This window comes from Rhineura floridana, chromosome 3 (genome assembly GCF_030035675.1).
Source record: "Rhineura floridana isolate rRhiFlo1 chromosome 3, rRhiFlo1.hap2, whole genome shotgun sequence".
Classification (NCBI taxonomy): Eukaryota; Metazoa; Chordata; class Lepidosauria; order Squamata; family Rhineuridae; genus Rhineura; species Rhineura floridana.
The window spans coordinates 27326056-27338022 of record NC_084482.1 but is presented as its reverse complement, the minus strand read 5'-3'; the positions used below and the strand labels follow the sequence as shown (position 1 = coordinate 27338022).

Here is an 11967-nt window from a genome sequence, read left to right as displayed (position 1 = left end):
TGTACTCACATCTGTGCACACTTTTTGAACTGAGGTGTCAATCATTTTACTTACTGACCATGCAAAAGGCCATAGTTCATCTCTTTCTACACATCTCCACATTCTTATTTTGGGTGACCCGAATCCCATGGTTTTCAGTAGTATTGCCCATTCAGACAATACCTACCTATACCTCCCTGCCTTACATCTGTTCCCTCCTTCTTTTCTGTATAGATGACTATTAATCACAATTGTTTCAAGCACAATTGCTCTCTAGGTACAGAACATACATTCATGGAAGGATGGAAAGTTATGCATACAAAGAACGCTTCCAGATGGGATGGGTGTTAATGGGTCATTCAGATATGACAAATGGGTCATTAGCAACAGTTACACACACACACACACACACACACACACACACACACGCACACTCACTCACTCACTCACTCACTGGACTTTCCCCAGGAAGGCTAAATCTGGATTACATGGGAGGAAAATGCATGCTGGCAGTTTGATGCGAGGAAAGTTGTGTTGATGCTGCAAAAAACCACAAACTTGCAAGCATGAGGAGCACTGATCCCACAATAAACAGCACCCAAAGGATGCTGCTGACATAATTCTGATTGTGATTCAACAGCCTGTGCGTACATGTCTTGGAAAACCAAAATCTTACCAATCAGCTATTCAGGAGGGGGAGCATGGGGACTATACTCGGAGTTGGATCCATTGACATTAGTGGACATGACTACCTTAGGTCCATTACATTTAATGGGTCTACCCTGAATAAAACTTGGTGGATACTACCTATAGTCTTGACCTGGTATAAGGCAGCTTCCTAATCTGAGCTTGACCTTTTGCCTGGAGGAAAACGCATGCTGGCAGTTTGATGCCAACAAAGTTGTGTGGATGCTGCAAAAAACTTGCAGGCATGAGGAGCACTGATCCCACAATAAACATTATCTGGAAGCACCCAAAGGTTGCTTGACATAATTCCCATTGCAATCCAACAGCCTGTGTGCATGCGTGTCTTTGTTAAAAAACCAAAATCCTGCCAATCAGCTATTGAGGGGGAGCATGGGGGCTATATTAACTCCATCCCACTTCACCTTTTCCACCAAACATCTGATAGCTACAATTCTGCTCTGCAATCGTGCTTTTAGCCGCGAACAGTAGGCCCCGCTTCTCAGCGCCCTGGTTTTCGGCGTTCCGCTAATATGGTACCAGCGGGGCGATCAGCCGGAGCGGGGGCTGGAGCTTCCCACGCTCCAGCTGGTCTCACCCGAGGAGGGGAAGATCAGCTGTAGAGAGCTACAGCTGATCTCCTCTTCTGGTGTGATCAGACTCCCGCGCTCGCTCGAGCTGATCACGCCGGAGGAGGGGAAGGTCAGCTGTAGCGCGCTACAGCTGATCTTCTCCTCCTCCAGCACGATTAGCGGGTTAGGTTCCAGACCCTGCCCTGATCCACTTTTCAGCGGTTTTCGCTTTTCGGCGGAGGTCTGGAACCTAACCGCTGTATGAGTGGGGCCCCACTGTATGTGAAAATGCTGTTAAGAAAAAACACAGCAGCTTTCACCATATTTTGCTTGAAAGACAAAATCAACAACCCATCCAAAATAAATACATGTTGCAGAATTCCACACTTCTGAGTACAGGATCTGGGTTACTTTGGCACATATTTTATTTTTAAAGCAGAGAACATAGCCATGAACAAACTGGGTAGGCAGATGCCAGGCAAACTTGACTTCAGACACTGTGCAGACATAATTCCAGATGCTGGGATCAAGTCATAACAACGGACAGGTAATCTTGCTATGGTGGTGGTGGGAAGAGCTGGTCAGTCACTGCTGGAGACAGAATGTTGAATTAGAGCCTACTGCAAGGATGGGGGACCCAGGGCCATTCAGGAGCTGTTGGACTCCAAGGTCCAGCAGCCAGGCTGTCTGTCAGGATAGTATTTTTGGAGCAAAGGGTAGGGATGTGGCTTTCCAAAGGTAGCTGGTGATGATATTGACCTAGGAGTGACAGGACCAGGAACGTGGGGTCACTATCCCCCAGAAGGTTCTCTGAAAGAAAAGAAACAAACATCGTGAGAGAGGAATCAGTAAAGAACTTGCACGAGACAAAAAGGCATATAGGTAGTCATGCCTTTTAGTTGTCCCTGGTGGTTCAGATCTGGGCCCAGATAGTGGCAAGATCAGATTCATGTTGGGACACCAAAGTGTAGCAAGGACCCACTACTACCCCAACAGCACCATATTCACTATATCCAGAGCAGCCAGGAAGGCAAAAGTCAGTATGAGAGAACCCTTAACTTGCACGCCCTTCCTCTTCTAGGGTTAAAAGGAGCCTGCTGTGGATGCCTTTCCCATGGGCCACCAAAACTCTGCAACCAAGCCTGGGTCAAATACAGGCCTATCAATGGTAATTATTACATATGATGGCCATATGGAATCCATAGGCTAGAGGCAGTATGCCCCTGAATGCCAGTTGCTGAGGAATAACCGTGAGGAGTGCTCTGTTGCCTTCATCTCCTACTTGGGGGCTTAGGAACATAGGAGGTTGCCTTATACTGAGTCAGGCCATTGGCCTTTCTAGCTCAGTATTATCGACACTGACTGGCATCTGCTCTCCAGGGTTTCAAGCAGGGGGTATTCTCTGCCGTACCAGAAGATGCTGGGAATTGAACCTGGAGCCTTCTGCATGCAAAACAGAAAAACCTGAGATACAGCCCTTCCCTTCAAAGGGCTTCCTAGCATGTGGCTGGCCACTGTGAAAAGCAGGATGCTGCAGAAGTTGGGGCTTTGGTCTGATCCAGCAGAGCTCTTCTTGTGTTCTTATGGGTCTAATGTTTAAACCTGCCACTCATTCACCCTCAATTCTTCCTTCCCGTCCTTTTATTGTCTCTCCCTCTTGCTATTTAGACTGTAAGCTGATTCGGGGTAGGGGCCTACTTCCTGGGCCGCTTTCTGTGGCTATTTAAAGTACAGTATAGCACAAATGATCACTGAAGTGTCATAATATATTGATTTAGATAATAAACTAATTTATGTAAATAAATTCAATATATGTATTTAGATAAGGAACTAGATGCTTTATTCATAGCTTACAACCCCTTCCCCCAGTTATAACTGATGTGAGAACAAGTGAAGACGGTGTTGCTTTCGAGGTGGTAGTGGGCCCTTACTGCACTTTGGTGTCCCAACATAAACCTGATCTTGCCATTATCTGCATCCAGATCCCTTCATGCTGCACTATTCTGAAGGTGGCTTTTTCATTTCAGCTTGTCCAAAAGTAGCAGATATTTTGCCTTTGAAGGTGAAATTAATATGGCTTTCCATTTAACAGTAACCACCACTGCTAAGTGACATCAAAATCCATGCCAATACATATTCCAAATCCATACCATCTATATTACTGATGGGCTTTAAACTTATTTATGGCAGAAGTGACTAACCTGTGTGTGAAGTTTCTGTATGTGAATGTAATGTAAATATGGTAAGTTCAGGTTTATTATAGGAAATATGGTAAGTGGAGTGAGTGAGAAGGGGGAGCACATGGGCTGTAGAATGTTGGATGATGATTGGCTGTGTGTTTGAATGGCTGAAGGTATAAATGAGAGGATGAGAGTTGAGTCGGGGTGGGTGTTGGACAGGGTGGTTGTGGACAGGGAGGTTGATGTGGAGAGTGAGAGATGGCTGTTGAGAGATTGGATTGGGAGTTCTAAGGCAAATAGTAGGAATTAGGGACATAAGAGAAACATATATGAAACCATATGCTTGTCAATGAAATCTATAAGTAATCTTGTTATTCTTAGTGTTATCAATAAATATTTTCTTGGTTTACTTAAAGCCTGATTCCTCAGCTGGGGTGCACAGACCAGGGGGAAGGCAGAGTAACCAAGGCTGAAGAAGAAATAGTATCGAATGGTGGCAGCGGTGAAGGAAGAGATATTGTATCAACATCCAATACCACACAGCAACCCAGAGCTGTGAGCTTCATAGGCAAGAGGCTTCAGGGTGGTTGGGAATTACCTATACACACAGACACAAGGTATCAAAATAACCAGGAAGAGACTAAGGCACAGTCTAGAGGTTATATTGGATACACAGAGTGTTGGGTAGTGTGGCCTAGCAGGGGGATCTTTTGAGATCTGTGCTAGAGCGGAGAGAGGTAAAAATAAACACAACGATCCTGACTGCTGGTAGCCACGAGTGAGAGCGACACAGGTGGTGCCAGGGAAGGATGTCACACTGTGCCCTTCAGATGTTGCTGAACTACAGCTCCCATCAGCCCCAGCCAGCATTGCCAATGGTCAGGGATGATGGGAGTTGTCGTTTAGCAGCATCTGGAGCGCCACAGGTTAACCGTTCCTAACTTATTAGTGTGCATGTGAACTTGGATTCAGATGGCAGCTCAGTGGCTGTCAGTCCTAACAAAGGAGTCATCTTCTGGTAGATCATGTTACAAGTTCTTCTGCCATTTACTGTAACAATTTCCAGAGGAATTCCATAATCCATATTAGGGCTATACCGTTAATAGGCTAACCAATACGTCTCAAAACAGTGTGCAATCTATTTTCAGAGGGTTAGTCTGTTGCCGCAGAAGCAACCAAACATTGTGTGGGACCTTAAAGATCAACAAATTTACTGTGGCATAATAATGAAGTGGACTCTAGCCCAGGAGTGCCTATGTCATAATAAATATGTAAGGAAGATTCCAGACGGGGGCTTAGTTTTGTAAACAGGTTGTTGAGATATCTCAATGAAAACTGGCAACTGGGTTTTTTTTTAAAAAAAAAAAACTTACTGGATTTCCTGTGAAAGGGTACATACAGATTAAAGGGGGGGGTGATGCAGGCTGGCATTTGGATGACAATCATGTTGCATAGATACCACAAAAATCTTGCATGCAAGAGATGCTCCCATCCCACAATAAACACCCACTTGGAAGCACTCTTCCAATCAGTCTTAAAAGATGCCACAAGACTCTTTGCTGTTCTGCTGTTTACTTATACTTCAAAACCTTAGTTTTGAGATTACAGCAGAATTGCACAGATTACAGCACTTATTTGTGTACTAATTTGCTCATTATACACACTCTGGGTAGGAGACATTTAATCCTTGTAACCAGGGCCGGCCCTACCATGAAGCAGAGTGAAGCAGCCATCTCAGGCAGCAAATGCTAAGGGGCAAGGAGTGGACATTGCTGTGTGTGCCATGTGACTTGTCCTGTATCCCCTAAACTAAGGTACAATGAAGGATACTGCCCGATTACTAATGCCAAAGTAAGATTCAGCTGCTGGCCTCGTTGGCTTCAAGACATGGAATGTGGGGAGCCGCCATCTTGCACTTCGCCTCCGGCAGCAAAAAAGTCTTGCCGTCAAGTTGACCTATGGGAGGAATTGAGGGCTTGCTCTAAATCCATGAGCCAGCCCTTGTGCTCACCTCCTTGAGTGGGCAATGGACGTGGGCATACCACTCTTGGCAGTACAAGCAGACCACGATTCCTTGGCCCACATACAAGAATGTCCACATCATGACGTTCCAGACGGGGTTTGTTCTCTTATCATTGATGATGAAGTTAAAGATCACTGTGAAGAAGAACCAGAGCAAGGCTTAGTGAGGGCATGGTCCAGACCACATTGAACCACAAGGACTTCTCAGCCGCCAGTCTCTGAGAGCCATCACTACAGAGCACCACCCCAGTCCATAGGGATATAGGAAGCTGCCTTAAGAGGCAGACTATTGCACCATCTAGCTCAGTATTGTCCACACTGACTGGCAGCAGCTCTCCAGGGTTTCAGGCAGGGGACATTCCCAGCCGTACCTCAAGATGCTGGGAATTGAACCTGGGACTTCCTGCATGCAAAGCAGATGCTCCTCCACTGAGCAATGGCCCTTCTCCCAGTCTTCATTCCTAAATCCTAGGGGAATAGCGATTCCCAATTCAATCAACATCTCTCCAGTGCAGGAACTTTCTCAAGCAAATTCTTCCAATTTGATTTTTATTGCGCATGTTCAGATTTGTCATGATATATTATGTACCAACAGTGAGTTCAGGTGTTGAGTTATGATGGCCATGTAGCCAAAATGAGGCCACTGAGAAGGTATTGGCAGACTTGAGAGAACAGAAGAAGACACAAATATTTTGGGGGGGGGAATTAGGGGGTGAAAAAAACACCAAACGCCAACCCAATGAGGATAGGACTGTGCATGCTCAGTGGCCACAAATGTTGAGTGTCTTTTGGGGTGGGTGGGAAATGGGGGGGGTGGAACAGACTGAAGTATCCTGGAAAAGGGCATGGTGTGGCTGTCCGGAGCACTGAACAGGAGCACTCCATATAATGACATTTTGTTACTTTAATAGTAAACCTGGATGGTTGAACATGTATCAATTGGGAAGTGAAATGGGGCCACCCAGAAATATGGTAGTGGTTTCAACATACTCAGTGAGCTGTCAACGTATGCAGAAGTTTGTAAATTAAAAGAAAAAAGAATATTTTTAAACCTTCTAAAACAACCTGACAAGGATCAGTGAGCTTAAAGGAGCTGCAGAATATTGAGGAGTTTCCTGAAAGTGGGGGGGGGGACTGGTGTGTGGGCGGATGTAGTATGATGGGGTGGGGCATGGGGGAGAGCAGTAGCCTGCTCAAGCCCAAAACAGATTAAGGCATGAATCTTGGAGGGGGGAATGCATGCATGAGGTTAAAAAGCTCCCTTACTTGCACTATACTAGGATGTTGAAAAGGTAAGAAAATAGGGACTTCCCGGAAGGAGTGCTGGCTGGTGGTTGTCTCTGAGGGAGCTCTGCCTCAGAGGAAGCTTTTTTCAGGTTAAAAGCCAGCCAAGAGGAATCTTGGACTGGCTTAAATGTTCTCCAAGGTATAGGAGAACCGATCAGATTTTCCACAAGACTTCGTTGAGCTGTCGGCGGCTGGAATTGATCAGGAAATCCCTGAGATAAGAAGGCATGCCGATCGGCTGAAGACGGAGTCAGGATTTCCACGCAAGCTGTACTGAAAAAAAGCGAAGCGTTTTTTTTTTCTTCTTAAAAAAAACGTTCTTAACCAGCGAGCCTACTTCTGTCTAAATCTTATCATTTGGCTTAAATTACTACAATAAAAGGGATTTGTTTACGAATCAGCAACTGAGAAACCTGGGTGAGTCATACTTTTTCTCTTTTAAATATAATTAAGGAAAAAAGAAAATGTAAACAACTTATATACTTTTTTTACGACAAAAAGCTGGCCTGAATTTGGAGTTTTAAAGTTTAAAAACGGATGAGAGGTAATTATTATATTTTGGACTATTTTTCTCTTTGGACTATTTCTTTTTGGACGAATCTGCTGCTCGTATATGTTACTAATTGTTTGGTGTTGGCAACCAGAATTGTTTTGCATTCTTGGATGTAGATAAGAACTGTGCTGTGCTGGCTGGACTTCAATAACAGGCCTGGAATATTAACTTTTTTGTTGGGGGAGGAAAAAAAAAAGAAATAGACTGCCTCTAGGTTTTGGAACAGTGATTAATATCAGAAATTAAAGGCTTTTCTTGAAAATGACAACTAAAAAAGCAACTAAGACCCAGGAGCGAAGAAGTTCTACTGATCCACAGGAAGGGGTCATACCCCCAGATATGTTTCAAAAAATAATGGAAGGGATTAATGATATAAAACAGGAAATGAAAACTGAATTGACAGATATAAAAGACTATATTAAAACACAAGTGGATGAGATTAAAGGGACAATTGGGCAAATAAAGGAGGATGCAAAAAACACTAAAGAAAAGGTACAAATCTTGGAGAATAGAACAGATATATTAAATCTGGAATTAGAAAAAAACTTGGACTATATGGCTGTGACTGAAATGAAAAATAAAGAACATTGTTTGAGATTCCGTGCAATTCCTGAGGAAACAGGTGAAGACATCAGAGATAAAATTGTTAATGCTCTAGTAAAATTTCTGGATTTGAATGAAGATCGGATGGAATTTGAAATAGATAAAGTGTATAGAATTAATTCCAGATATGCAACAATGAATAAAATTCCAAGAGATGTGCTTGTTCATTTTATAAAGAAGACGACCAGAGATATGGTATTACAGCAACACTTTAAAAATACCTTTAAAATTGATGGTAAGGAAATACTGGTGATGAAAGAAATTCCTATTAGACTTTTACGTAAGAGAAAAGAATATGCTTTCCTTACAGAGAAACTTAAGCAACGCAAAATTCAATTTAGATGGGATGTTCCAGAAGGAGTGATCTTTACATTCAGACAACAGAAATATAGATTGAATACTGTTCAAAAAGCAAGGGACTTCTTGAGAAAAGCTTCAAAAGATATGGATGAAGATAAACTCAAAGATATGGATATAATTCCTGGGGAACAAAGTCAACAAAGATATGCAGAGGAAGGAAAGGAAGATGATGGATTAAAAGGAGCATCAGGCACATTTTAAAATACACGCTTAAAGATGGATTACAAATATCTAACTTGGAATATAAATGGAGCTAATACGGCGCAGAAGAGAAAGAAAGTGTTTCACTATTTGAAAAAATTAAAATTGGATATAATTTGTTTACAAGAAACTCATATTAAGAAGAAAGATTCCAAATATTTGATTTGTAAAAATTTGGGTGAAGAATTTATTTCGGCTGGACCAAAAAAAAAAAAATGGAGTTGTTCTCTACATTAACCCACAATTGCTTCCTAAATTGGTATTACTGGATGATAGTGGTAGATTTGTGGGGGTTGAAATTACTCTACAGGGTACAAACATTTTGATAGTGGGTATCTATGCCCCCAATGAAGATAAAACAAGGTTTTACACAGGACTTATGGAAAAATTGTCAGAGTTTTCATATGACCATTGGTGCGTTAAGGGTGATTGGAATGGGGTAATCTCACCAAAAATTGATAGGCTTTCTGAAAAAAATATCAAAGAGACACAGGGTAAATTACCGAAGATTTGCTTTGAACTGATGGAACATTTAGAATTGGTGGATACCTGGAGATATATAAATGATAATGCAAAGGAATTTACTTATTTTTCAGAAAGACACAAAACATTCTCGAGGATTGATATGATCTGGATGTCTAAAATTTTAGCGAAGGACACTTTTAAAATGGATATATTACCAAAAACTTTTTCGGATCATAACCCTGTGATATTAACTTTAAAAAAGAAAAATCTTGGATTTAGATGGAGACTAAATGAATCTTTATTACAGAATGACAAAGTAGTACAAGAATGTAAGAAGAAATTAAAAGAGTTTTTTGAACATAATTTACATAAAGGAACAAGTGAAAATATCGTTTGGGATACAAGTAAGGCATTTATGAGGGGATATCTTATTAAATGTAACTCTGAATTAAAAAAAAAGAAACAACAGAAAATGCAATTAATTTTGGAAGAAATAAAACAAAAAGAGGAAGAATTGAAAAAGAATCCAACTAAAGTTTCTATTGTAAATCAAATCAAAATGTTACAGAAGCAAGTATCAATGCTGACAGTTAGAGAAATGGAAAGAAAATTAAATTTTGCTAAACAAAGGACTTTTGAATTTGCAAATAAACCTGGGAAATGGTTAGCATATAAATTAAGAAAAGAACGTCAAAAAAATATCATTTTAAAGATACAAGAAGGAGATGAGACGTTGACAGATAATGTAACAATTAAAAAGATTTTTCATCAATATTATTCAACATTGTACAAATGTCAGGAAATTCCATCTGAAAAAATAGAAGAGTATATATCTAAACAGAATTTGCCTAAAATTACAGACTTTCAGAGACAAGCTATTAATGGCCCTATTACGTTAAGAGAGATATCTGAAGCTATAAACAAAATTAAATTAGGAAAGGCACCAGGACCAGATGGGTTATCTGCAATGTATTATAAATGTTTGGAGGAAGAACTCTTACTACCTTTACAGTCTACAATGAATCTTATTCTGCAAGAGGGAAAGATACCGGATAGTTGGAAAAATGCTAATATAACATTAATACCTAAAGAGGAGCAAGATTTAACTAAAACAAAAAATTATCGACCAATATCTCTATTGAATAATGACTATAAAATTTTTACAATGATCTTGGCAGAAAGATTGAAAATAATATTGCAACAATTTATTCAGGAAGATCAATCAGGGTTTTTACCTAAAAGACAATTACGTGACAATGTCAGGAATGTCTTGAATGTCTTGGAATATTTAGAACAACGAAATGATAAACAAGCAGCTTTGATTTTTTTAGATGCTGAAAAAGCATTTGATAATTTGAATTGGAAATTTATGTTTCAGGTTTTGGAGCAAATGGATTTTGGAGACAATTTTATAAAATGGATTAGATCGATTTATACATCTCAGAAGGCTCAGATAATTGTTAACGGAGATTTAACGGATTCATGTGAAATACAAAAGGGTACAAGACAGGGATGTCCTTTATCTCCTCTTTTATTTATTCTGGTCTTAGAAGTGCTGCTTAGAGATATAAGGCAAGATAAAAGAATTTCGGGAATAAAGATAAAAAAAGAAGAATATAAATTGAGAGCATTTGCTGATGATTTGATAATTGTACTAGAAAATCCTTTGGAAGGAATTAATGTATTGATGGACAAATTAAAAGAATTTGGACCGTTAGCAGGATTTAAGATCAATAATCAAAAAACAAAGATGTTGGTGAAAAATTTAACTTTAAGGGAACAGAAAGAGTTAATGGACAAGACAGATTTTACAATAGAGAAAAAGTTGAAATATTTAGGTATCATTATGACAAATAAAAATTCAAAGTTGTTTCATAATAATTATGAAAAATTATGGACAGAGATTAAGAAAGACTTGCTAAAATGGGATAAACTACAACTGTCATTAATGGGTAGAATATCTGTGATAAAAATGAATGTATTACCGAGAATGATGTTTTTGTTTCAAACAATACCTGTAATATCCTCTGATTTACCTTTTAAACAATGGCAAAAAGATATCTCTAAATTTGTATGGCAAGGAAAAAAACCAAGAGTCAAATTTAAATTACTACAAGATGCCAAAGAAAGAGGAGGACTGGGATTACCAAATCTGAGACTTTATTTTGCTGCCTGCTGTCTAGTCTGGATAAAGGAATGGATCTTATTGAGGAATAAAAGACTATTGGATTTGGAGGGCCATAATTTGAAGTGGGGATGGCATGGATATCTATGGTATGACAAAGTAAAAGTAAATATAGACTTTAACAATCATTTTATAAGACGTCCTCTGTTGAAAATATGGAATAGATATAAACCAAGGTTTTATTCGAAAATACCATTATGTGTCTCAAGTCAAGAAGCGTTTTATAGAAGAGAAATGGCTGGAAAAGAGAAATGGTTAACTTATCAAGAACTATTAGAAAATGTACATGGAGAATATACAATGAAAGAGAGAGAACAACTGACAAAGGAAGGATATAGTTTTCAATGGTTTGCCTATTTACAATTGTTAGAAAGATATAAAATGGACAAGAAAATGTATGGGTTTGAAATAAGTAAATCTGATTTTGAAATAGGACTGTGTACAAATGATGAAAATATAATTGCGAAAATGTATAAACTCTTATTGAAAATGGATATGGAGGAAGAACAAGTAAAAGAGTGTATGGTAAAGTGGGCAAAAATTTTTGGTTATAATATACAAATGGATCAATGGGAAAATATGTGGAAAAAAGGTTTGAAATTTACACTATGCTATAATCTTAAAGAAAATTTTTATAAAATGATGTACCGTTGGTACATGACTCCAGAAAAGTTGTCAAAAATGTATAGTAATGTTTCTAATGTTTGTTGGAAATGTAAACAACAAGAAGGATCATTTTATCATATGTGGTGGTTATGTAAAAAGGCAAAATCATTTTGGGCACAGATAGGTAGGAAGATGCAAAAAATTCTAAAGATAAATATTCAGTCAAAACCAGAATTTTTTTTATTGGGTTTTATGGATAAACAAATAGAA

The 11967-nt window shown here is 39.5% G+C and overlaps 1 protein-coding gene across 7 annotated transcripts in view; it reads right to left on the bottom strand.

The window, feature by feature from the left end:
- Positions 1-1642: 1642 nt before the first annotated feature.
- The window catches only part of SOAT2 (sterol O-acyltransferase 2), a 36882-nt gene continuing 26557 nt past the window's right edge, over positions 1643-11967 (bottom strand). For 3 of the 7 annotated variants that reach the window (XM_061615146.1, XM_061615147.1, XM_061615150.1), the window contains 2 exons: positions 6704-6992; positions 5830-5905 (listed from right to left, as the gene is read on the bottom strand). In XM_061615146.1, coding sequence (XP_061471130.1) covers positions 6709-6992 — 284 coding nt within the window. In that variant the 3' untranslated portion in view covers positions 5830-5905; positions 6704-6708. Of the gene's footprint in view, positions 2046-5426; positions 5573-5808; positions 5906-6703; positions 6993-11967 lie in introns of those variants that run through there. The other 4 variants (XM_061615148.1, XM_061615151.1, XM_061615149.1 and 1 more) reach the window with 4 other exon arrangements.